This window comes from Labrus bergylta, chromosome 2, assembly GCF_963930695.1.
Source record: "Labrus bergylta chromosome 2, fLabBer1.1, whole genome shotgun sequence".
In the NCBI taxonomy this organism is placed as follows: domain Eukaryota; kingdom Metazoa; phylum Chordata; class Actinopteri; order Labriformes; family Labridae; genus Labrus; species Labrus bergylta.
The window spans coordinates 1,429,682-1,457,530 of NC_089196.1; the positions used below are offsets into that span (position 1 = coordinate 1,429,682).

The 27,849-nt window shown below is 45.0% G+C and overlaps 1 protein-coding gene across 3 annotated transcripts in view; it reads left to right on the forward strand.

Annotated features, from left to right (window-relative positions):
- Positions 1-27,849, forward strand: part of cux2b (cut-like homeobox 2b) — a 96,942-nt gene that overhangs the window by 45,949 nt on the left and 23,144 nt on the right. For all 3 annotated transcript variants that reach the window (XM_065962634.1, XM_065962633.1, XM_020636404.3), the window contains exon 4: positions 22,960-23,038. In XM_065962634.1, the coding sequence (XP_065818706.1) occupies positions 22,960-23,038 (79 nt within the window). The remainder of the gene's footprint in view (positions 1-22,959; positions 23,039-27,849) is intronic.

Below are 27,849 nucleotides of genomic sequence, written 5' to 3' on the forward strand. Positions count from 1 at the left end.
TTTACGGCTTAAAATACACTGCTGTCCTTATTAATCCACGGGGCCCTGGGAGACCGGGCGTTTTTTTGGTTTTTATAATGAACACTGTCTTATAATGAAGGTAATTTTAATAAAAATTTACGGTGGAGGAGAGGAGGATGGTACATGTCTCCGTGGTCTCAGGTGCACCTTTGGGGGGGCCGAGGGGAGGTGACAGTTATTTCTCAAATAACCGATTGCAGGAGAGGAGAGTGCGGCCTGTTGGACCACGCTGTTCACACACAGCTCCTCTCAACACTCAGAAAAACAGACTTCACCAGCTCTCACCGAGACTATGTGGGCTTCTCAGTGCAATTTACACCTGTCTCTCACTTCAGAGTGTAGACTCCCCCTCAGGAAACGCCTTTCTGAGGTGCAATAAAAAAAAGTAGATCTTGAATATTTGTTCCTCTTTTTCTTCCCTGCTCTCTCAGAATACCAGGTCCTTCTCTTTCTCTCTCTCCTCCCCTCTCGGTGTCATCCGGTGCACTCAGAGAAAGAAAACAGCAGTATGGCTCCCTAATTACTGAAACTTGCTTTACAATGATAATCCGCAGAGTAATTTAGCGTGCACAATGAGAGTTGTGGATGCTTGCGCAGATGGAGATTCTGATAAATAGTTTGTAACGTGTAATTAGCAGCTCTGCCGGTTACATACCATTAACCCCTCGAGCTCAGGAATCATTATCGGCCCTCATTATCAAGCAGCAAGGTACGATCGAGCTGACTAGACATCAAAAACATCAAACAGCTATTAAAGCGCCGCGGACTGGGGGCCGGTGGACACCTGTTTATGAGTCTAAGTGTGCCACTTCTTCCCCTGAGGTTGGGTTAGGGATGATGAGGGGGAGGACAATGTTTTTGTGTGTTGTTGTTGCTTGGTTTTCTGTGAAAGCACAGGAGGTATTTGGTATTAAACAGCAGCTTTTTCAACCCTGTGATACTCAGTCAAGACTTCAAAGACTTGAAAATGGCTGCTGATCATTTCTCCTGTTTGAGTCGAAAGCAAAGTATGTGAGCCCATTTCCCTTTATCGTAGAGAGCTGCAGTTCTGTTTAAGTTCTGTCCGAAGCTTTGGTGCAAAGTTCACACTAAACCCAACGTTAAAACGAGTGAGGTGTGACTGAGGTTGTGTCGTTGTTTGGATGAAACACATAGATGTATGATTCATTTGAACTTGTAGTGTGATGTCTGGACTATCCTACATTTTGTTGCAGAAATTATGATTTCACTTTGTGTGATCAGTAAAAAACACTTTTTTAAAGATGTGTTTTGGGGCTTTTTCTGCCTTTATTTGAGAGAGAAACTAACGGCTGGCAAGAACTTCCGTTAACAGACACAAACGGCTACAAAAAGTGAGATATGAAAAATCATTCTGATCAGGTGATCATCCTACAACCTTCACCTACAGCAGAGCTGGTGTAAAATAACACATAGTGATAGCATACAGTAATATTACTGCTCGTAGATAACCTGGTTCTATTGAATCATAAGTTTGAAATGATCCAGCTGACACATGAGTTCTGAAGGTGCTGTTTCTCTGTATCTCTGCTGGTGGTTCTGGAAGTAAAACTCCTGTTAATTTCCTCCATAGAGGACTTGATTATAAGTCATGATGTCATAACCATCACAGGTAGACTGAACACGAGCTACCTGAGTTTGTAACGATGGTTTATGCTTCTTTAGGAGTCACAAGTTCATCTGATATCAACTTCTAAGAACCTTTAAGATGTCGGGGAAAAGAACTACACTACCCACGATCATGGAGTGTCACAGCGACGTCTCTGATTGGTTGAGCTTGCTGTTGCCACGGCAATGTTTTCGGCCCTCAGCGTCGTATGTGAACAGATATGTTTAGCTAGCAGTTTAGCTAGTTAGTTAACTAACAGTAAATGTATTAATAACCTCGTCGTGCCGCAGTGTATTAACAGTTTAAACACGATAACAACGACCAAAGTTACTTTTAAGAAGAAACTATATCATTCACAATGCATTGTGGGATGTGTAGTTCATTGACTCCGGAAGAAAATGATGTACACAGTCTTGTACCTTTGCCTTTCTCTCATTTTTTTTAAACGCTGTTTTGGCGCCAAATCAAATGTTTTAAAGTCACGAGTAATGGGGTAGCTGGTTGTCATGGTTACAGGCTTCAATTTCTTGATATATGGATTTTGTGAAATGTCCGTGTAGGATTTAAACGGAGAAATGTACTTCACCGAAAAAGTGTTGCAGTTACTGTTGAGCTCTGTTATTGGTTTGAAATGTATTGCGTACTTAATCTCAGAGCTAGCCCCGCCCACTTCACACCCAACGTCTGACAATGTTCCAAAACTTAGATCTGAAAAAATGGTTTGAACGTAACTTCTGATACTTTCAGAGAGTTGATATGATGAACATGAGATAATAAAAAAACAGAGTTAGAAGCTTTTAGTGGTTTGGGGTCTCCCTGCAGGGGCTTTAAATGTCTGACAACAAGGCTACGTTTGAGCTGAGACCCAGAACTGAGTGATCCATAACATATTGTTGATAACATACTGTGTAAGTCCATCTGTAGGAGAACAGGAGAGAGAAGAAATAATTGACAGAAGTGGTTGTGTTTGTTCGTCACATCTGCTCAGCTCTCCTGTATCACAAACATCTGCAGCTGTGTTTCCATCCGTCTCACATCTGATATGACCAGAGTCATGTAGAGAGGGGGGGTTTGGGGGGTTTTCACAGACCTCGCCCTCAGTGCCTCGCCCTGAGCTCGCCCGCCATGCAGCGAGGTAGACAAACACCGTCTTTGATCATCCATCGAGAGACGACCAGCTCTTCTCTCTGTTTTGATTAATTCCTGAAGGAAATGATAATTTCTCTTGAATGCATGAATATGTTATGAATAGTGGAATGAATCAAAGAGTAAAGGATAATAATTAATTACAGCGCCGTGATAAAAGGCTGTGGGTGTTATGACGCAAGCTTCCTCCGTGTCATTATGAGAGGCTCCCGTAATTACCTTTTCTGCACGAGCCAGCGCTCCTGGCGGCGCTGGCGGTGAGAGTGGCGCTCGCTGAGTGAGTCTAACGGTCATAAAGCTTTTCCCTGCCTAATTGTCTGAGGGGCTCTATGGCACTTTCATAGATGAGGGACTGCGCCGTTAGGAAAAAATGCTCGGCAACGGCACAGCTTTTCCAGCTGAATGAAGACAGATCTTCATCACGGGCTAAACCGTGTGGTTATTAGGTACAGACCGCGTGAATGGATGGCTAACTTGGGGAAGGTGGGGTTGTAACAGGCGAGCAGTCGAGGCAAAAAGCTGTGAGTGTTGATTTCAGTGTGTTAGGTCCATCATTCCTCTGCCTCTGAATATTCCCTTTGTCTTATTATTCATGCTCTACCTTATGTAAGATGCATTTACGATACCCCCCTACTCCTCTCACTCCCCCCCACCCCCCGGCTACAAGCAGCCTGCTCCACAGTGGGCTGACGAGGTATCTCTAATGCCTGTCTCAGGCTCATTGAGCAGCAGGCCGGGCCCGGGGTCTCCAGGACATTACCTATTCACAGCACGTCCAGGCCTCCAGCCTATTGTTGGGAACATAATGGGCTCCAGGGCCGTGTAAACCAGCGGCTCTCTGCTCCTGCTTTATCACTTGTGTCCTCTTCATACTATAAGAGAGGGAAGTGTTGGTGGGCTGGAGGCAGGAAGGTATAGGGACAGGAGGGCGAGACGGAGCTGAGGGGGCAGGAATGTGGGGGTCGGGGGCATTAGATAATCCCTCACCTGTTCTCTACATCGGGGGCAGAAAAGCAGCTTTGCCCTGAACCCTGTTCACCCACTGTTTCACTCTTTATTACTTTAAAGTTTGCTTGTATTGATCAGACGAGCTCAGATGTGGATAAAACATAGTTAGCAGTCTTCTTACCTGAAGCCAGAGTCCTCTCGTCCACAGATGAATTAAAGGTCCACGCTTCAAGTCTCTCTACTTCTTCATGAAGGCTCGTACAATGTCTCAGATCCATTTTACTGAGAGATTCAGCCGGCCGTTAACATTCTGCTCTTTTCTAATAATCACATTGTCACTGGTTGTAAAAACGGCTTATTGACATTGTTTTTAAAAGTGAGCCTGTGTCGTTTGGGCTGAGCTGTGGCCCGCTGTGCTCACGATCTCAGACATGAGCTGGTTTGTAAATGAAAAACAACATTTACATGATAAATAAATATAGTTGTTGTGATCAGTCTGAAAACAGTCCAACAGGTCGGAGTTTTTATCATTGAGTAGGTCCATTCAATTGAGGCAGAAATATCTGAATCACATGAATTTATCAGACATTAACATCCTGAACACAAGAAATAAATGAAAATAAATAAGTGGAAAGAATATATATATATATATATATATATATATATAAGAAATACAAATGTTCAATGATTCTGAGGTCGTGATGATGTGCTCTTGTGGCAAAACTTTAAAACCTGTAGACTAAACGAGTACAACATGGCGTGCGACACATTAATCATTTAATCTGGATTATCTCGTCCTCGTGATGGTGGGAAGACAAAATCGTAATTGAAATTAAAACTTGATTAATTGCTCGGACCTTTTATCAAATGATACTACAAATTCTAGTTTAAAAGAGCAACATACAACTCTGACACCTAGTGTTTAAAATGGGTACTGCAGTCTAAATTCTAAACATTGAAGAGAGCTGTCTCCCCCCCCCCCCCAGCAGAGCTGGCTAAACACTGAAGCTTCAGTGTCCACCACATGGTGACCTGTGAGAGCATCGACTCTAGAGAGGAGAGGGGGGAGACAGCTCTCTACAATGTTTAGAATTTAGACTGCAGTACCTATTTTAAACACTAGGGGTCAGAGTTACATACTGCTCCTTTAATGTTCTTTCATTGTCTCTTTTATGACTTATGTACAGCCCTTTGATTGAAAGCTCTTAATAATAAATGTTTTATTTTTATTATGAAGAAAAGGTTTGGATGAAGCAGTTAAAGGAATAGTTCTGTTTTTTTTTCATTGTGTTGTATCAATGCAGGCGGAGGAGCTCCATGTGGTGCGCCTGAGTCGTGCTGAAACAAAGTGGCTTACTGACAGTGAAGTAGGCTCTAGGAATTTATCCTAAAGTTGTTTTTATTCTTGAATTAGGGGACGCAAACGGCCTCGTCTGTGTAGCCTTGCTCCGGTGCAGATACTCTCAGCTGGTCTCTCCTTAAAGGGGCCGAGCTGGATGACGCTTCCTGCGGCTAAAACAGGACGATTGAGTAACTCATACAACCCCTCTTTAAACTATGAAGCACATTGAGGAAACATTTCACTATTCATGAGCTGAACCTTTCATACGTAAGAGAAAGATTATGTGCGTGTTTTTTAAAATGGTGCATGAAATAAAAAGAAGAGTGCATCATTGTTGATCATTTAAAGACACAAACGCAGCTCATTTTATATCCTCAAACTTAAACGTGTTCACATGTTTCTACCCTCACTCACTCACATGTAGACCTGAGGAAGGATTCATCCGACGTCCTCATAGTAACCTTTAAACATGTCTGGATTCCTTCAGTACCTGGCTGAATATAAAAGAGTCCCAGTAGTCGGGTGGCAGTATTTCAGCCGCTCCAAGTCGTATCTCGGCTCCAGATCGGAAGTTTAATATATGTGACTGCCCGGGTTTGTTTCCTGTGTGATGGTTGTGATCCTGCTTCGTGTTTTTTTTATGCTGAGATGCTTCAACCTTTCCATCAGCCCTTCCCCGTGTCACTCTCATCCCTCCTCTGCTCTTCTGTGCTGTGATCTGATTGTGTGTGTGTGTGTGTGTGTGTGTGTGTGTGTGTGTGTGTGTGTGTGTGTGTGTGTGTGTGTGTGTGTGTGTGTGTGTGTGTGTGTGTGTGTGTGTGTGTGTGTGTGTGTGTGTGTGTGTGTGTGTGTGTGTGTGTGTGTGTGTGTGTGTGTGTGTGTGTGTGTGTGTGTGTGTGTGTGTGTGTGTGTGTGTGTGTGTGTGTGTGTGTGTGTGTGTGTGTGTGTGTGTGTGTGTGTTTTCCTGTCCTGACTGATGCCCTGTCGGAGCGTCCCAGTTGGGTGTATTCATCATTATGGATGCGTGTTTAGAGCCAGGGATGCACACCAGGTAAAGAAGGGGGGCTGGGGGTGGGGGTGGGGTGTTATAAATAGGCACTTGGCTCTCTAGCCATGTGGAATTGATGAGTTTCAGCACATTCGGCTCTGCAGTGCCAGGTTTAATTTCTAGCGTCCTGACAGCACAAACCTCAGAGCCCGGAGACGTCACGCCTGACTGCCGCTGCTGTGCAAATGTTAGCCATGTTTGAGGATGGACGCACGCACAGCGCCGACTGCTCCGCTCCTATTGGGTGTCTGCCCGGGTGTACAACCACTCCTCTAAGCCCCCCCTGTCACCTTAAGAGACAGGCAATCACATCCCCCTCCTGATCCTCCTCACCAGCAGCAGACAGTAAGTAATCTCAGAGGCCGTCTCCTGGACCTGCCTCGGTCTAACATGGTCAACTGTTATGAGACAGGTGAGAGCCCCCCCCCCGCCTCCCCTCGGGCGCTCTCAGTCAGCGAGCAGCATCACTAGCTGTAGTGCTGTCTCTGAGAGCCTCTGACTCCTGGCTCCCGCTCAGCTGCTGGCAAGAGCACAGTCAAATTAGCCAATAAAAATGTGTGAAATCGGTGGCTCAGTGCCGGAGAAGACACGCCAGGAGGAATAAACATCAGCGCTCCTACAACCAGGAAACAGCTCATGCAAGGGAAGGAAGAGGCGTAACGGGGAGAGCTGCTCCGCCAATTCTACGATTCTGTGATTTCAGACGCAGAATGGAAGCTGCACAGACACGGTGGCAGAGCAAAAGTTGTCTCTGCGCTCCATTGAACATGGAGAGGCGGCCTCAGATCAAGCCAGTGGCAGCGCGAGTCAAAAGAACACCAGCTTCTGTCAGAGGAAACACAGCCCACATGTGCTGAAGTGATTTCACTCCCTCTGTTCCACGCCGGTGTCCCCCCCCCCCCCCCCCCCCGCTGCTGAAGCCCGGAACACCGCACATGACGCTCCACTGTGAAGTTTAATTTCAGCAGAATCTAAACACGCTAATTAAATATCATAACTTTCAGAAGAAGCTCTCGTAAAGGCACCTGAAATTTTAATTTAGACTTCAAAAGAGCGAAAGGCTTTAAAGCAAATCTATTGTTTTTCATTTAGACTTGCAATTTTCTTTTTCTCTGCCGTGCTGCAGTACGTAGTTATGATTGATCTGCTAATTAAAATATGCAGAGAAGGAAAAATATTAACCGCTCCTTTTTCACTCTTCTTTTTTTTTTCTTGTTTTAGAAAACAGCCGACACATTTTCCTTCTCTTTGCATCTCAGATAATTAAATTTTTGCACATTGATGTTCTTTACACAGTAGTCATCGGCCTCATTATTTTTCCATTTTCATCTTTCTGTAGGGAGATCGATAGATTGATAAAATGATGGAGCCCATCTTAAATAATGCAAGCAGAGAAAAAGTTACTCTCACTTTTGCTGCTGGCTAAGTGTTTGAACTTTTCTCTCACATTGTATAAAATATCCAATGAAGGTAGCTCTCCAAGTAAAGCATGCTTTTTGTGAATCTGTTTTTTTGCCGTCCCTGTGCAGAAAAGGATGCACCCCGTCTCCACGCCTCGTAGGCCCCCGGAGTATCTGGAGTGATGCTCGTCAGCGCTAACACCCCAAATGATAAAGAAAACGGGCAATCCAAGAAAGACAGCGTAAAGTAGGCCAATTACCTAGGGAACATTTCAGCAGCTCCAAATGTCACACGCAGGAACATTAGGACCGATTGTTTATAATATGACCTGACAGTTTGGCTCTCTGTAATATGGGATTAACTACAATACTAATTAACATGTGGCTCTATTAAAGTGAAGCGACTCTCTCACAGCGTCTGTAACATAGAGCCCACTTTAAAAGTGTGTTTTCTCTCCCCTCACACTCTAAATCACACACTGCCCTTAAATATGTGAGCCCACAGATCACAGTGTTCTTTGCCTTTGTCACAAACAGATATATGTTTTTAAAGTCCCACTGCAGGGCTCCGTGTTTCATCCCCGACATAAAGTGGCCGTGGTGGCCTCAGGAAAGTGTTAAATGTATCCGCAATTAAAGCAAAGTAACTTTGCATCTACTTGTGATTTGTCCTGCGGTCCCTGTAATTGGGTCTCGGTGGATTTAGTGGGAGAGCTGCCCGGCCCAGAGTCGAGTAAAGGAAAAAATAAAAAAATAAACTGCTGGTTGTCGTGCAGGCCGGGGAAGCTAGCAGCCGGCAGGAAGGAGGGAGAGGACGCTGCAGTCAAACAGGTTGAATCAGAGAGCTCACCCAGCACCCGTCCTCACAGAGAGGCGTGTTCATAGAGGAGACGCCCTGGGGTGACATGCTGTTACATCCACTACATTTCATTTCTGGTCAATGACTTCTTTGAGCTCTGTCACCTCATTTCGTCTGTTTTCAGCTTGTTAGCATGTTGTGGATCTGTTTGCTAAAGCCAGCCGGTCTGCTCTGAAATGAGGTCGCGCTATTGCTAGCTTCAGGTGCTAGCATGTTCTTCACAGTAGTCAAAGCACTTTTTCTCTTTACATGTGAACTTCAGGGTTTCTTTAATCCTTCGTTTTTGTTGGACCTCTGCTCATGTTCCTATTGGCACGAGCTGAATTCTCCTGATTATATCCTGCAGTGTTCTCACCTCGGCTCACTCTGACTTTCTGTAGAATAAATACGAGGAGGCTGGAGGAGAAACTCTGGGTGAAGTCAGAGAGAATAGTGTGTCTGTTTGCGTTTCCTCATGCAGCTCCTCCTGGAAACACATACTGAGTTTATCAGGAGTTTTCTGGGAACCTCATCAGTGAGGTCTGTTTCTTTACTCTCACTTTTTCACTTTCACCGACTCCTTTAAATATTTATTCAAAATGACAAAAAAAATGTACGTCATGCAAATATATCATGGCAAAGTTTTTTTTTTTATCTGTGTCCTGCTGACCTTTTCTCCCGTCATGTCAGCCCCCTGAAAACAGCTGACGACATCTCGTTGTAATTTCTGGACACGGTGAGGAGAGAGGCCTCGGGGACCCCCCCTCACTTTGGGATCCACTGGTTTAAACTAGCTGTACCTTTGTGCTCTATGATAATAAATAGCTTCTTTCACAGTCGTGCATCAAAACTGACATTAAATAATGATGAGTGTGATGTCGTCTGTCAAATGTTTGAAGATGTCACTGCAGAAGGAAATTCATTATTTTAATGTTTTTAAAGTGAAATGTTTTTTGAAACATTCTCCTCTGTAAATAAAGTCGTCTTGAGCTGATTAATTCATCGTTACATAAAAACTACTTTCAAGGATTTGTCCATAGTGTGTGTGTGTGTGTGTGTGTGTGTGTGTGTGTGTGTGTGTGTGTGTGTGTGTGTGTGTGTGTGTGTGTGTGTGTGTGTGTGTGTGTGTGTGTGTGTGTGTGTGTGTGTGTGTGTGTGTGTGTGTGTGTGTGTGTGTGTGTGTGTGTGTGTGTGTGTGTGTGTGTGTGTGTGTGTGTTCTTCTGGGGAGACGTATGAAGGACAGCCGAAGGTGCGGTGAGATCCGGTGATGGGCTTGTTTTATTACATCTCATATTGAGACCAATCTCTGTCCATTCACCTGAAGGACAGCCAGCTATTCCCTAACTAAATTAGCCCACCGCCGTGGTGTGAGAGGGGCTACACACTCAAATACACACATCCAGACACTCATGCACTGACACTCAATCTCATACTCACACACAAAAACAAATAAACACACTCACACTCACTCACAAGCAGACACACATGCACTGACACACACAGGCAGTCACCCAATAATGTGTATTTTTTTTCCTCTCCCTAATGCCAGAACTCACACAATCATACACACACACTTACACACTTATGTTGGCTGTAGATGTGTAGTAATGTTGTGTGTGTTTATATGTGTGTGTGTGTGCTCGTGTCAGGATGCCCTGCAGACCTCGTTGTCGTGCGATCTCGTCACACAGATCTGTGGTCACACACCTCGCATCGCATGTGTGCGTGCACCTTAACGACACGTCTGCTGTTAATGCAGCTGTGTGTGTGTGTTTTAGGCCGTCTGCTGTGTGAACGTTGCTTCATGCTCTCTTTTCCCTAATGAAACCTCTTTTGTACAGTCTGTTATTTTTCTTTTTGTTCACTCATGGCGGATGTTCTAATGAGGCAGAGCCTGAAATAGCAGTGAGGCTAGCTCTGCAGAACTCCGACATCCCATGTGAAAACCTGCCCAAATCACAGTGGCTGTAGCCGTGCGTCAGGTTTCTTTATTTATAACCCGCATGGAATTGTCCTACACTCGGAGCATATGGAGGGTTATGTAACGCTCGCTATCCAACAGATAACCACTAAAGTCAGCTCCTATTGAAAGAGCTGCTTCTGAGGCTGCTTAAGATTGATGCAGCGTGCTCCTGAATGTCTGCTACTCAATCATAGAACACAAGGAACAAAAACAACTTTCCTGGAATCCTCTCGTAAAAATCCAGGTCGTTCAAGTACAAAATAAAACTCTTGTCACAAAATATGTCATGAAAATGTAGCAGGTGATAAAGGCAGAACAGTAAGAGGTGCTTTCTATTGAAGGGTACACAGCTTAATTTTAATTAGAACTATTGTGATTTTTATATTCTGCTACTTTGAAGCTCATGTACTTTTTAGCTGGTTAAGAAATAGCCTCATTATGACCTTTGAAAGCATAAAGGTTTAAAGTGTGAAACATCAACGTATAAATAATCTTTACATGTTTAGGGCAAAACCAGTAGGTACCACTTTGTCCACAGGGGGTGCCAAAATCAACACAAACCGAAAGTTCCTAAAAAGCATCTTTATTTAAAGGTCCAATCAGTGAGATGTGTAGAGAGTGAAATGATAAAGCTATCTTACTATCTGATCAGACATTAAGGAAACATGCTATGTTGAAGTGCTGGCTTCTCTGACAACAATGCAGCAGCCAGTATGTCCTCCTTCTAACTTTAGATTCTGCTCCTGAATGCTCTGGATTTGTTTGGACCAGAGAAGGTAGGAGGTTTTAAGGAACCCCCCCCACACGGCCGTTTTGGACGCCCCTCGGTTTGCCAGATATGAGAGTAGTTATCAGGTCAACAGGTGTTGCAGTGATGGAAGCGGTCAAGAGAAGTAGTTCAGATAGAAGTGATTGTACCCGACCTAAAAAGCCTCTGCATGTTTCTAATAAGCTCCACGAGCAGAAACGTGCTCAAACTAGGATCAATATTGGAGATGCTTTTGAAAAATGGAGAGAGGTTAGAACACAGAAAGGTTTACAGACCCATGCAGAGCTGGATAAACACTGAAGCTTCAGTGTTCACCACATGGTGACCTGTGAGAGCATCGACTCTAGAGAGGAGGAGGGGGGGAGACAGTCTCTCTACAATGTTTAGAATTTAGACTGCAGTACCTATTTTAAACTCTAGGGGTCAGAGTTACATACTGCTCCTTTAAATTAAATTAAAATGACACTTTATCAACGAGGACAGAATAAATAAGTGTAAAGAAATAAAAACTGCTTTTGAGTGTTATTTAGTTGAATATTGACAAACATATTTCAGTAACTGTGATTTTATCAAATGTTGTTGGTATTTAAAAATCCTCGTCTCTTTGTGCCGTAGTGATCTCATCTGATTAGCTCTCAGCCAATCACGTTGAAATGCCAGCTCGCTGCCTGTCACACTGTGTATGAGCTCTCCGGCAGGAAAGCGAGCCATTACAATCATGACATCCAAACGCCTGGCAGCAGAGGTCAATCAGTATACATTAACCAAACAGATCTCATTTGTTTTACAGCTTTTAGTGGCATGTTGGCACCGGCCTACACCAGCTTTAGGCTGGCATCCAGCGGGCACGGAGGACCTCCCAGCAGAGCGCAAGCAAGACAGGGGTTGGCCAGCTCTCTAAAACAGAGGAATATAAAGGAAACAGAGAGCACGGTGTTAATGTCCCCCCCTTACCCCCTCGGATTAAACCACTCCTCCTTTTCTCTGAGAAGTTAAAGATACTGAAAAGATTTCAAAATAAAAGTCTGATCGCTGCAGGAAAGATTTTTTAAAAGTAAACTTCTGCTGTTTCTCCTCGTCTCCTTTTCCTCTCTTTTTCACGGCCCGTACACTGATGATATTTTGTCACCCTAATACACACACACACACGCACACACACTTGCCGAGACGCACACACACACACAGTCCAAAGATCACTCTCAGCCTTCACCTGCTCCTAATTATAGAAGAAAAAAAGGCACATTTGGACGGCGCTCTGCGGTGATCTGTCATCAACAGGCCGTCTGCAGCCTGGCTGGGAGTGATATCTCTCTGTAAAATATGTATGACATCAAAAAGCCTTAAAGGTTATTACAAATTAATAATGACTAGTGGGCCGAGAGCAGTAAAAAATAGCCCTTCCCTTGGTGTCGTGTTTAAATGTTTAATTTAACATGCTCCGGTATAAATGTGGACTGGCTTCCAGCGGTATGTGTGAGGCGCCCCCGGGCCTCCGCAGACTGGATCATACAAACCCAGACCGGCAGGCTCACATGTATTAAGATCGACATTCAGATTAGACTGATTCATGCAGATGTGAGCGATCATCCCGTCTGGAGCCGTCAACTATTATCTGGAGAAGGCGCTCCGCTTCTCTCTAACAACATACAGAATTATATATTTTTTAAAAACACTAAAGACAGCAGTTTCACTCGGATCAAGCGCAAATTCTCTGCAGACTGCGAGACACAGAAAAGCTCTCTGTGAAGCGAATCATCGGCCCTGAACTCCCCTCACAGTAATGTCTGAAGACACTGTACAAAATTGCCTTATTTATGCCTGTAATGTAAGCTGTCTGTTCTGGTGTCGCTCCTTCTCCTGTGGAACCGACGACGACGGTGGCAGCCGAGTCTGAAGTGAATTTGCCGGGCGACTACCTGGGAAACATCAACACTCATTAATTATGTAAAACTCTTCTCACAGTGGGAGCAGGGGAGAGCTGCACACAATGCCGGCGCCCGCTCCTATTAGACTCAATGTACTCTACAACGAGCCCCCACTGCCTGAGGGCGTGGAGGGATTATCAACCTTACCGCTATGACCCCCCCCCCCCCATAGGAAGACACACGCCGCACACACACACATTTACACGCTCAATGTGACGGTATATTAAGTTGTTGCACAAATCTACGCCTGTGTGTTTTTCCGCTGAGGAGCAGAATCTCTGTGCTGTCTCTCCTCTCTAGTTACCCCATCATTCACTTCTCTCCGTCACCGCTGCTCTTCTTTTTTTTTTTTTTTATCTCTCCCTGACAATTGTCTGCTTTCCTGCTTTCTCACTACAATGAATGAAATCGGCACATCTGACAGGACAAATGATACGCCGTGTTTGTCAGGAGTGCCGGTTAGAGGAGGCCATTTTCAATGTTGATGGTGCTGCCACCAGAGCTGCTTGGATCAGAATCCTGCAGAGCTGTCCCCCTATATGCAGGGGGGTGGGGCTACCTGAGATCCTCCTTCAAGCTCTACCAACAGATTTATCAAAGCAAATGACGGAGCTAATTTCAGCACCATGTGTCTCTAATCCATCTCCTGTTAGCAGCAGACGCAGGACTATTTGGCAGACTTCAAGTCAACTCTGCAGCGTTCTGTTCCTCTCCGTCAGCTGCGCTCTTCTTCTTAGCCGTGGTTCAACAAGGCTCGTTCATCAGCGCTGCTCTTTTTTAGCGGATGCGGCTCTGGCATGATGTTCCTCCGTGCTGAAACAAAAGGCAGCGCTGACACCTGTAATTAATTAGGCTATTATGCATTCCGCAATGATAATTGCCTCACTGGAAAGTCACCAGCCTTCTAAGAGGGAGAGAGAGGAGAGGTGGATGGAGAGCACTATCCATCATAGAGGAGCGCTCTCTCTCCCTCTCTCTCTCTCTCTCTCTCTCTCGCCCCCCTTGTGTCATGCTGTCTCACCTTGACTGGTGTAGGACAGGCTGGAGAAACACTGTCAACATGTGTCTGAGGGCGAGATATGCAGCTGTGCCTCCCCCCCTTGCCAGGGCTACTCCTCCAGCGCCCTGCCAGGGTCCATCTACTCAGGGGGGCTTTGGCTCAGGTTGGCACAGTTACCAATGACACCCCATCTGTTGTAGCTTTGTTCACTCGGGCCGTACAGCACCAGGATAATGGGGGCACTTTGTTTTTATAATTAGCCCTTATACCTGCACTTCTCTCCTCTCTCCTCTTAGCAGTTCTCCCAGCTCTGAAATCTAGTCCAGGTGCACTCATTACTACTTTACACAGCACATCTACCCGTGCCTTCATCTTAGCCCCGCACGCCCCCGTTCCTTCCCATCACGCCGTGGTAGATACATTTTCTTTCAGACACATTCTACTCAAGGTTTAGGTCATTTGCTGCATCAAACATTTGAAAAGCAGCGGCTCAAAGAAGATGACAACTCTTGTCTTTTGATCTACAAAGACATTCAGAGAAGATTTGTTTTCTTCCCTCCGTTTGTCTCTTGACTTCGACTTTGCTGTGACTTTGAGATGGAAGTGCAGAGGCTGTTGCTTTTGAGTTTTTTCGTTGAGAGAGAGAGGGCGAGTAACACAGGGTTTCTGCCGCCTGTTGATGGTGGAGGGGCACCCAGAAGGCACCTGCTGCGTGCTGCAGACAGAAGGCCCTTTGATCTGGGTTTAATGTTGTGCCATGTTCTTTCTCTCTCTGGCTGCTTGGTGTGCTGCGTCCACGGGGATTACGTCAGCTCCACCTTGATCTATAGAGATCTTCACTCCTCTCAGCGTGGGTCATAACTGCTACCATCCCACAGGGCATTCCTCTGAGGTCTTACTCACTGTGGCTCGCTTCATATTTAACTGTAAAAACAGTTACATCGTATATCTAAATGTACCTTCTCAGTGTCAGTGTGTTCATCAGTCACAGATCATCTCAGCAGCTGTACGATGAATAAAGACAACTCCACCTATGGCTAAGATGAAAAAGTCAATCTTATAGAACATCTTTATGTGTCTTCATGTTGACCCTGATGTGTGTTAGCTTGCCATGAAAAGTCTTGCAGACGTGCATGCTCCTCTGAGGTTGAATATTTATAGTTTTGTTGATCCTATCTTCTGCTTTACAACGTTTCATGAAATCCGATTAACCTCCTGGATGCATCAGGAATGATTGATCCTACATTCACCTGTAAGACCCGTTAGTCGCAGGTTAATCCCCCCAAAAATTGTTCCTTTTTCTGGTTCACATCTAGAGCCTGGGGACCCCCCTCTGTCCTTGGAGAAAGCATGTCCTTAAAGCATGTTATGTAGCGCACAGCAGGGTACTTGGATCATAAGCCGATCCAAACACTGACATCTGAACAACACAGAGGAATACAGAAGTTAAAAAAACACACAATATCATGTCTTTGTGGGTGGCTGTGGCTCAGTGGCGGAGTAGGTCATCTTTCACCTCGATGTGTCCTTGTTTAAGACACTTAACCCTAAGTTGCTCCCGCTGCTTTGTCAGCAGTGTGTGAAAGTGTATGAATAGATGAGTTAATACTGATGGACTCTTTACTCAGCAGCCTCTACCATCAGTGTGTGAATGTGTATGAATGGATGAGTTAATACTGATGGACTCTTTACACAGCAGCCTCTACCATCAGTGTGTAAATGTGTATGAATGGATGAGATAATACTGATGGACTCTTTACACAGCAGCCTCTACCGTCAGTGTGTAAATGTGTATGAATGGATGAGTTAATACTGATGGACTCTTTACACAGCAGCCTCTACCATCAGTGTGTAAATGTGTATGAATGGATGAGTTAATACTGATGGACTCTTTACACAGCAGCCTCTACCATCAGTGTGTAAATGTGTATGAATGGATGAGTTAATACTGATGGACTCTTTACACAGCGGCCTCTACCATCAGTGTGTGAATGTGTATGAATGGATGAGTTAATGGACTCTTTACACAGCAGCCTCTACCATCAGTGTGTGAATGTGTAAGTGCAAATGTGTCTTTTAAGGATTTTTTACACGTTGCTTTTATTTCAGCAAACCAATCTGTTATTGGTTTTAATTAACAAGTTTAATATTAATTGGTAAAAAATGACATTTTAAAGAGTATCCCCCTCCTCCACCTTTTCTAACAGTCCCCTGTGGTCTAAATGAAACATCTGTGCTGTGCTTTGGTCAAAATATAACATGAATCAAGCACCAGAGGAGGTTTGTGACCCTGTATAAACCAGCTCTCTCAGAACGCTCTGTTTTGGTGTGTGTGTCTCTTTAAATGCAATGACCCCCCCCCCCCCCCCCCCCGAGTTTTCCCAGTAGACATCACTCCTTCCCTAGCTAGAATAAAAATTGGCGAACTGCTCAAAAGTTTTGTTGTAGGCTGGGGGTGGAGTCTATGGGTGGAGATACCAGGGGAGGAGAGGGTATTATTTTTCCACTGTGACATCACAAGGAGAGCACATTTGAAACAGAGCATTTTCTCTGTGTTGTAAGACTTATGCAGACCACAAACAAAGGAATGGATGGGTTTATTTCACATGTTGTGGGTCAGCAGACGTTCAGGTTACCCAAATATATGTTCAACAACACTGTGAAGGTGGATTTTTCATAATATGTCCCCTTTAACTTTTTGTTTGTGTTTTTGGAAGGCATCTCACGACCCTGTTCTGATTGTCTCATGACCCCCACACTTGGACCTGACCCCCTCTATGGGACTCCCTGACCTATAGGCTACTATTTGTAGTTAAACTGAGACTTACCTGAAATAGATGAATGGGTGCTTCTCCCGCTTTACAAACATATTCTTCTTCATTTGTGTTGCGTATGCAATAAAAATAATGAGTTAATCTTTTGATCTTCAGCAGATCAGGGCGATCTTTAAAGCTGCCGTTCAGATTACATTTTTCTCCTCATCATGCTCCGTGTCCTTCATTACTTTCATCCACTGAAGGCCGAGCCTCTCCAGGAAGGCTGCCATGAAACAAATTGTCCCCGCGCTGCGTTTGTGCTTTTAGCAGGATGTAGTCACTCGAGCGGTCGAAACATGACAGAAGAAGAATATCGGTGAGCTTTGGCGATTTATTTGGCTGAGACAGCAGCTCTGCAGTGGCGTCGGCCCGTTGTAAGCGTGGTGACTGACAGGGACCACTGATTGGAATTGACGTGGCGACGAGATGTGTGTCAGTGCTCTGACTGCTCATCTCGCCGGGCATCGAGAGACGGCCACGGCCACCGGCGTGCTGCTACCGCCACGCGGAGACGGGTGTCACAGTGATTAAATCTGCCCTCAAACACAGTCAGAGTGTCGTCTGCGTCTGTGTGAGGGCACGGTGACGCCTGTTTCTGCCTGCTGTGTGTGTGTGTGTGTGTGTGTGTGTGTGTGTGTGTGTGTGTGTGTGTGTGTGTGTGTGTGTGTGTGTGTGTGTGTGTGTGTGTGTGTGTGTGTGTGTGTGTGTGTGTGTGTGTGTGTGTGTGTGTGTGTGTGTGTGTGTGTGTGTGTGTGTGTGTGTGTGTGTGTGTGTGGGGTTCTTTCCAGACTGTATTGTAGAAGTGTTTACCTCTGCCCCTCTCCTCCTCCCACTCATCAGTCACTCCACACCAACTCATCTCTCTGCTCCCGCCTGTCCTCTGAACCTCCACTCCACACAAAGCAGAGCCGGCAGTGACAGCTGCAGAAGTGCTGGGTGGCACAGCAAAACTATCATCTTCCCCCTCTCCTGTGGAAAGGACATTTTGTTTTGTTTTACATTCACCTTGTGGAACATACGAGTCACAAACAAAGGAAACTACTCAAAGATAAATGTTGGACTGCAGCGGTCTTTCTTGATTTGATTTTAAAATAAATAAAAACAGAATCAGGTGTGCAGATTCATCTTACTTTTTTAAATAGGTCAATCATTATAATTCAGAACTGTTAGGAGTGAAGATGTGAAAATGGCTTTAGAGGACCCACATGAAGATTTTATGAAACAAATGGCAAAAACATGTACTTCTTCCAGAGTTCATAGTGAAACTTAAAATTCCAAAAAGGAAACAAGAAATATTGTACAAACTAAAACAGGAAACTGTGAAAACTTAAGCCAGAAACATTAACATAAAAATACACATGGTGGAGGGATAAATCAACACGAGGGAAACCATAAAGAACTACACGTGGAAATAAAACAATAAAATAATAAAGATACACACAAAGGGAGACAAGCATCATGTCATGAACTGGTCATGTTTGGTTTTACATTTTGTTAATTTCACTTTTTATTTAGTGTTCATCCCTCGTGTTGCTTTAATCCCTGCGTTAATATCCGGTATAATTGTATTTCCTGTTTTATTTTGTAGTTCTTCTCCTATTGTTTCTCTTTTCCCTTCATGAGTTTTTCTCTAGTTTAGTCTTTAGTGTTTCCTGTTTTATTTTGAAATTTCTTAACCTCGTGTTTCTCTACTTCCTGTGTGTATGGTTACTGGTACATTTTCTGTGTGTCTTTAGTGTTTCCTGTTTTATTTTGTAGTTCTTGTCCCATGTGTTTCTTGTTTTACTTCCTCCCTTTGTCCGGGATTAAATTAATCTCTTAAATTTACGACTTTATGACATTAATCTCTTAAATTTACGACTTTACGACATTAATCTCTTAAATTTACGACTTTACGACATTAATCTCATAAATTTACGACTTTATTCTCTGAAATGTATGATAGTCTCTTAAAGTTCCGACTTTATTCTCTTCCGACCTTAATCTCTTAAATTTACTATTTTATTCTTTACGACTTTAATCTCTTATGACTTTATTCTTGTAAATTTACGATATTCTTCCAAATGTACGACTTAATTCTCTTACAACTTTAATGTCTGACTTTACTTTAAATTTACAACTTTATTCTCTTAAATTTTTGACTTTGATGTTGAAATCTCAGATTTTCTCCCCCTCAATGTGGCCCTAACATTCCTTTGTAGAAATGTATAGAAATATAAAATATATTTATTTGAATGGAGGAGCATCGACGGACGTTCCTCATTTTCACATTATTTTCTGTAACACCGAGGACGGAGCGTTTGTCAGGGTGCCAGTGGATTCTTCAGGAAGGTGTTGTGACAAGTGGTGTTGTGGTGGTGTTGGGCTTCCCACTGTTTTGTTCTAATAAGCATGGAGCGGGATCGGGGGTTGTTGTGACATCCTGTCAGCCTGTGGGCTGGACCGGCGCTCGGCGAGCAGCGCAGTCGGATGGACTCCCTATGATTGTGCACTGACCTTTGCATCATGGGGAAGATGACAGGTAATTTAGAGGCCTCAGGGACTGTGGAACCATACATTTACTGTCCCCACAGCACCCACACGACCAGCCACATTCACCTTGAAATCCACACACACGCACACGCACACGCACACGTACACGTACACGTAAAATAGAGAGAGTGAAACCTCAGTGTGTACACAGATGCAGTCTGCTCTCACGCACGCCCAACATCTCCCTCATCATCTCACACTCTAATCACCTGCATCATCACGTCCCATCCCCAAACAACCAAATCACAGGGGGGGGCAAACTGGTAAGGCAGTGGGGGGAAAACCATGATTTAGAGTGATAATTGCATAATCACCAGTTGTGATAATTGTAATTGATGACTGCATAATTGCTAATTGCACTTTTTATGGGAACCTCTCTTTCCCGTTGTCTCTCTCAGAAGCCCTTCACTCAGCTCCCCCCCCACTTGATGTGTTCCCTCCTCCTTCATTTATGTCTCTCTACCCGTCGTATGTTAGCTCGTCGTCTCACACACAAACACAGCAGCCTCACTAGCGGGTACTGTAAGTATCCTCAAAGGCTTCTCAGTAAGTATTTCCCAGCAGTAGCAGCAACCTTGTCCCAGAGGCGGTGTGTGCTGCCCACTCTGCTGCTGCTGCATGAAGAGTTATGGAGGAGCGCTAACAGGTTTCCTTTGTCTCTCTCTCTCTCTCTACGGCTTCTCTGCCCCAGGCTTTTACTTCCTGCTTGTAAAACCAACCTGTGGCCCAGCCCATTCCCATGGTGGCCATATCCTTTATCACAAAACGGGTGAAAACAAAGAATGCTGTGAGTGGAAGTCGGGGGGGGGGGGGGGGCTGGAGCCATATCCTGCATCCAAAAAGAAGGGAAAAGATTTGCCAGTTGTATTTCTATCTCACCTTCTCTACATCCTCATATCTTTGAACCCCAGTGCCATGCTAGATGTTGGATTAGCATGGAGATGAAGACGACTCCCTGATTAGCCCGTATTAATGCACCACACCTCGGAGTGCTTTGATAGCATGGGGTGGGTTGTGGGTGTGGGGGGTGGGTGGGGGGGGTGTATCTATACCAACGTGTAAAGGCATCAGGCAGGCGTGTGATTGATGTCTCTTCCAGCGTCTGTAGGCAGGTTAATGGTGTGATTGTGGAGGTAATCTCTGTGTTCTCTCGTTAAAGGATGATGGAGGGTCTGGAGACCCCCGAGAGAGTCTCTGGGAGAAGGAGCCTTCCCCAGGATCTCAGGCTCTTTACACATGCAGAGGGGCGCCTTACTTGATGTATATGTTAGAGAGGAAGCACAGACCCGGCCAGCAGACTGTCACTGAAAAGTTGATGACTAGCGGGTGGGTTCAGCCGCCCTGCTGTAGTGGCCGTGTAGTTCAAATGTAAGCTCAGGTTGATAACAGTTTGTCTGGATGTCACACTGCTTTAGGGGCTTTGCTGGATGTTAAGCCTGAGAGCTCAGGTTTGTTATTGGCTCACGGTGAAACTGAAGTAGCTTGAGTTCATGGTGAGAGTGTCACACACACACACACACACACACAACAGTCTCTCCTCAGTAACGCTGAACTGAACCAACGCTGTTTATTCTACAATTCTACAATTCACTTAGCAGACTCTTTTATCCAAAGCGACGTACATCAGAGAGTAAGTACAACACAAGCAAAGATCTAGAAAAAAGGGAACAATGTCAGTAAGAGCAAACGATCAGCTTTGAGTCTGATTGGACACACAGGTGCTGACAGGAAGTGACCAGAGGCAAAGCACAACATTGAGGGCAGTTCTTGAGAGCTCTAATCAGTATAGAAACCATCTTATAAGTCATCGTTATCAAACAAAAACCATCGTCATTACCATCATCATCATCATCATCAATAATATGGAGACCATCATCATTTAGTTAGTAGGTATTCATGAAAGAGCTGGGTCTTTAGCTTTTTCTTAAAGGTGCAGAGGTGTTTATGAACTCATAACCCGTGTGGATACTGTGTTCATGTAGCTGTGGTGCTTCTCACATTTTCACCGTTTGTGAATGAACGTTAACATCGTGTCCTGAAAGGAGGGGAGAGGGGATGGTGCTTTAAATGGAGCTTAGTGTGTGTCGGGGGAGGGGGGGGGGGTGAATTGGGGTATAGCTGAGTGAGACAACAGCATAGTGTAGCAGGGAGCAGGCTGAGAGCTGCAGACTATTGGATCTGTATTGATTGTGCTCCAGCCTTTTCCATTTCCATGAACTCCTCTGAGCGGCTCTGAGTGGGAGTGATGGGGGGGATTTGCTTGATCTTTATGATATTTCTTTAAACATGATGCTGTCGTTATGCCTCCCGAGGGAGGAGGGCCAGCCATTTCCAGTATATCAAAGGCCCTCCGTTCCCCTCGCTGTTTGCACACACCTTATTTATAACCCTACTAAACAGCCCCAACACACCACCACCATTCCTCTAAGTCAGCCTTTCCCAAACTTAAGACTGCCGCGGCCCACTTTGAAATACTAAATTACTCCAGGGCCCATTATACATTTTATTTTATGACTACAGCTATAACTTTCAGTAAGGGTAAATGATTGGATATGACAACATGATATTATGGCAAGAGAGACACAAAGTTTACTGAACATTATGTCCATGAATAGTCATGACACGCCTTACTAATCACTTAAAGGGTTCACTCATGGTAAATCATGATTATTGTGATATTTATTTTATTTTCATAATTGGTGGAGGGCTTTTCGCGGTCCACCCGCAGTACCCACACGGCCCACCAGGTGGCCCACACTTTGGGAAGCACTGCTCTAAGTGTTTTCAGCCGGATGTTTTTCATTCAAGTATGGCCACACCGAAAGGAGCAGCCATGGCTCAGCCTTGACCCCTCAGCACATCGAGCCCGTCCAACAGAGGCTGTAATCGACAGTGACAGAAACGACACAGACAATAGATGACAATCATTTGAATTCCGTCTGCTCTCTGAGTGGGGGGGTCATTTGTAGGAGCCTGATCTGATTTACTGTTGCAGAGCAGAGGACGGTCCTCTGACTGGTCCTAGTGGGAGCTGAAGCCGGAGTAACCCACATACCCACTAGTGCAGGTGCCCTCTCCATGGGGCCAGGTGGTGGCTAATTCGCTTTCTTTGTCCCTCCTAATGAATCGTTAATTGGTTTGCGTCACCCGCAGAGCCGAGGATAGCAGATGCTGAGTGCCTTCACACAAACACCGTCACCTACATTTACCAGGCCAAATGTCACCTCACAACGTTCAGCAGCTCGCTCGCTGCACGGGGAGAATATCCACATATATTCTAACATGTTCTCCTGGTAGTCTGTGGTAATGTGTAAGCAGCGCTGCACAGAATGTCTCAGTCATACAAACTAACGCTCCAGTACATAAGCAGAGTGTCCGTTTCATTTATTGGAGGGATGTTTTTGAGGCTGACCTCTGCTCTGCTCTCCATCGATTCACTGCAAGCAATTGAAGATTTTTAGCTTTTTTCCCGCTCTCTGTAAAAGTGTTCAATTAATGTCCGATATGTAAATGTGCTGTGATTTGTTTGTCGACACACACGACAGGATGTTTACCTTTAATGTCGTCTTCTTCTCCCCTGCAGGTGGTTGCTCTGAACAAGCGCAGTAAGGAGGCCGAGTCTGCATTCCTGGGAATCTACAAACAGCTTATCGAGGCCCCAGGTGAGTCTCCCACTAAACACCAGCCACACACACACACACACACACACACACACACACACACACACACGACTTCCTCCCCTGACATAGATTCTCCTTCAAACCTCTCTCTCTGGACCGTCCCTTTACGGACACACACAGACATAAATCATGTACATGAAGCAACATTTAACGGCTGTAAAGTCATTCCTTTGCCATGCGGCGATATGGAGCTACAGCACATGGATGTAATATGCATAAAACCCCCCACACCCCTGTGGCTCTTATCTATTTTTCAAAGTCTGCGCTCTCAGAGTGGTTTCCAAAAACTCTGCGTGAGGCCACTTCAAAATCCAGTATTGGTCCTTGAGTGTAGCCCGGCTGAGGAGCGAACACATCCTTGAGGAGCTCGGCTGTTGATTGTGGAGAGCCAATTAAAATCCCAACTGAAGTCTGGCTTCGTGTGGAACGCATGAGGCCTGATGAGGCTGATGGGGGGGGGGGGGGGGCACAGACAGTAAGTTAGAGGGAGAGACGCGTTGTGACTTTATTCAGTTGTTTATTTCAATGTCAGGGCACATGTAGCGTATTGCTCTGTGTTGCAGGAGACTCAGCGTAGATCAGAAGAACACTTGTGGCAGGAGGAGAGAATGCTGTTTACACATTCAATGAATACCACATAAAAGTCTGAGTCACAGAAAAAGCCATCGCAGCAACTGACTTTTAAAGGTCTCTATTTTCCCTTGAAGTGCTCTCTGCTTGATATTGCAGCACCACACACACACACACACACACACACACACACACACACACACACACACACTTTGAATGGAGCTACTTTCTTGATAAGAAATCTGATTCTTTGAAGATGTAGTCAGTTAGATTTTCTGACCTATACCTTTCATATGGAGGCCTTAAGGCGAGTCTTCTGGGAGGCATTTTCTTATGAAACTTTCTGAAGACCAGAACGGACTCAACTCCCAGTGTTTTAAGATAAATGAGTCCCAACATCAACTGGAAACCAGTGCTCGTCTTATTAACCAAAAATAAGATGATAAATGTTTGTTTTTCAATGACTAAGACGAGACAAATTGCGAGTACGTTTTGTAAGTTTCTGGGACTAAAATATTAGTGGTGAGACTCTCACAAAATGACGTCTTCTGAGGTCAGCGAAGCCTGCACAGTGATGTTAGTTTAGTTTAATCGTTTATTTGAAGCAGGGACAGTGTACAAAAAAAAACATTGGCCTCAGAAGAGAAGAGATGCTTTGTACCAGATTTAGCTAGCTAGCTAATTTCCATGTGTTGTCCCAGTTCCTTATGACGTATTAATACAAACATCAGGCCCTCACTGTTACATTGTACACATGTTCTGAATGTAACATGTTTGAACAGTATTTTGATGAAGTCGTTAGATAAGAGGTGCATTATTTTTTGTAACTGTGTCTGAAAAAGTTCCTTTAAAAGACTTTAAAATCTGAACGTGCACGTCTGCATGTAACATGATTAATAAGAGAAGAAGAAGAAGAGATATGGTGGTCTGAAAAGTAGCTTCCTGCTTTGGAGGCTGAGTGCTCGCAGCTCTCTCCAGAACATCCATGGTGAACATGAGGAGCTGGTTCTGGAGGATTACCATCTGATGATGTCATCTTTCCAGCTGAGATGACACGCTGAACGTGTATTGATCTTCTTTTGGCTTAGACAAGCCCTCTGCACCTGTAGCCACCGTGCCATGCTGTCTCACCCTCAAAAGAGTCTGGGTGCACAAAGAGGCCCACTGGACCTGGAGTGTTTAGAGAAGTTCTTCTGAAACGGGGTCGTGTGTGAACACAGTAATCCACTCTGATGAGGATATTAACAAGTTAGCCAAGATGGCGTCTCCACTCGCTACATAAAGGAACCATGGAGCGCTTCTTTCGCAGTGAGATTGAAATGGACCCAGCATCCAGAACTTTGGCCCGCTCTAAAATATTGTGTGACCACAAAAAGACCCCAAGGGGTCATCACCTGAATGAGATAAAGCAGACGAGCTACAGGTGTGAACACAGCTTCAAAATTTTATGATAGATAAACTTGAAGTTTTCACCACTGACGTTCAAGATGAAATACAGACAACATCCAGAAGTCGTCCTCATTCACCCTCGACCTGCTCCAACCTCCACCTCAGCGGTGAGGAAGAACAGGAACGTGAGGAATCCAAAGAAGTAATCCTTCCTGCTTATTATCTCATATGCTTTTTAGTAAAGACTCTGTTATGAATTACACTGTATTAATAATAATGATTGATTGATTGATTGATTGATTGATCAGGGAGAGAGAGAGAGTAGGGAACGACATGCGGGACCAGAGGCCCCCCCCCCCAGTAGAATAAAGTTCTAACCCTCACCCTAGTTAGTTTATGATAAGACATGTAATGAAGCACTTCTTAAATGATTGATCTCAAAACAAATTCTGATGCCAAAAAATGATAAACTGAAGTATTTAAACCAGTATCATATACTACACACACACACACACACACACACACATACACAGCCTGTTTGTCACTGTATATGTTGCTGTGAGTGTCCAAGGTCACACTCCCCCCTCTCCCAGCACCTCCCCGTGTTTGAATGGATGACTCCAGGTACTCTGGAGGACGCTCATTTGGCCGTCGCCCCGATTCATTTCTCTCTCTGCCCCTCAAACACAGCGGCCAGCATCCTCACCGTTCCCCCCCAAACAAACGCCACAGCTCATGTATTTTTAATCTTTTGACAGACGCAATTATTCTTTACAGCCCATGCTCGTTAATCTTAATGCAGTTATTACTATTCATTCTCTCTCTCCTGTTATTTCATCTGAGAGTATACCTTTCTCTCAATGTGTGTGTGTGTACGGCCTCATTCTGTGTGGCCGACACCACGGCCTCTGGTCCAATCAGAAGAGGCCAACAGTGGAGTTAATGAATGCACAGGATGAGCGAGGCGAGGAGGGGGGAGGGGCACACACACACGCACACGCAGCTCAATATGTGACCTGTTGTATCCTGCAATCATTAACATCTGGTCACATATCAGTTATCCACTTTGCAATGAGCACATCAGAATACAAATCTCTGTGAGAGAGTCCAGCAGGATGATGTTAATTCAGAGACAAGTTCTACTGTAACAGAACAGAAACAACTTCTAGACGCAGCTGATTGAAGTGTTTTTCTTTGCTGAGGCCCCTGAGCCAAAATGTCAATCCACTGGAGTCTTTCATTAGTGCTCCATATTTTGATTTGCTTGTGACATCTCCCCATGCTGTGCGCTGTAACTCCTACCCAGTCAGGAGGTTGAAAGAGGCCCCGTTAATCGTGTTTCCCTAACAATGTTTATATCACCTCCGCACGGTTTTGATCAGCGCAGATAAACACGTCCTGATCACTGAAATCTAAAACAACCTTGGCAGCTTCAGCCCAAAATGTATCGGTTTCCCAGAGATGCACCTTTAAACGTGCTCTCATTTTCCTCTCCTCCTCCTCATCTCTGTGTGTGTGTGTGTGTGTGTGTGTGTGTGTGTGTGTGTGTGTGTGTGTGTGTGTGTGTGTGTGTGTGTGTGTGTGTGTGTGTGTGTGTGTGTGTGTGTGTGTGTGTGTGTGTGTGTGTGTGTGTGTGTGTGTGTGTGTGTGTGTGTGTGTGTGTGGCGTTTGAAAGTCGGCGTTTGTTGCCACCTCTGCGAGAGCAGCCGAGGCCCTGTCGCCAGGGGCGTAGCCCTGAGACTGACGCTCCAGGTGTTTGCTCTTCCTTGCCTCCTCTCAGTACACACACTTATCCCTCAGGATCCTCTCCGCTCCCCCTCTCTTTTAGAACGCACATCCTTTTATCTGAGCGGGGAGCTCACTGAGACTTTCTGAAGATTCTGATCTGAATACACCCCTCCAAGTGTGTGTGTGTGTGTGTGTGTATGTGCTCTGCCTACGGCACGTCTGAGGTGTGTGTTTTTGTGTGTGCATGCTTGTGGAAATGTTTTGGCAACAGCGCTTGCTAGTGGTGACCGGCGATAGTGCAGAGCAGAGCAGCTTTTTTGTCACATTAAGTCTCATGTCTTTCTTTGTTATGAGGCGGTTTATAAGTGCAGTCAAATTTCTCCCAGGGCTGAAGACATGATCAGAAGAGAATGCAGCGACCTTAGTCATTCAAACACATAAAGAATAGTCGTCCTTCTTCAACCCTTCATGTGCACAAACAAGCCCGAGCCGGAGAGGCCTGCCAGGCACAGCTCGGCTGGCTTTATTGTAATTTTTGCAGCTGAGTACCTACAGTCAGGACAGAGAGCCGTGTGTGTGTTTGTGGCAGCAGTCTCCTGGAAAAATAACGACATGTGAAAGCTGATGGAAAATGAAAGCTCTCTGGGCGGGACGAGATTATGCACAAGTGATTAATAAGAGCAGTAATAAACAGAAGGCCCAGGAGATGTTTGAGGTGCTTAATAATGCATTATGTTCATAAAAGAGCCCATGCCTCTCCAACTGATCCCCGTGGAGTAGGAGACCCCAGAGGGACTGGGCGAGAGTGTGCTCTTAAAAGACTGTGTGTGTGTGTGTGTGTGTGTGTGTGTGTGTGTGTGTGTGTGTGTGTGTGTGTGTGTGTGTGTGTGTGTGTGTGTGTGTGTGTGTGTGTGTGTGTGTGTGTGTGTGTGTGTGTGTGTGTGTGTGTGTGTGTGTGCGTGTGTGTGTGTGTGTAGGAATGTGTGTGTGTGTGCAGGTGCCTGAGAGCAGATTAGAGATGTAACCATGGGATTTAAAAATAGTGAGACAATAGGCAGGGCTGTGTGTGGAGGTTAATTCGTTGTGATTTGTTTTACATGTCTCAT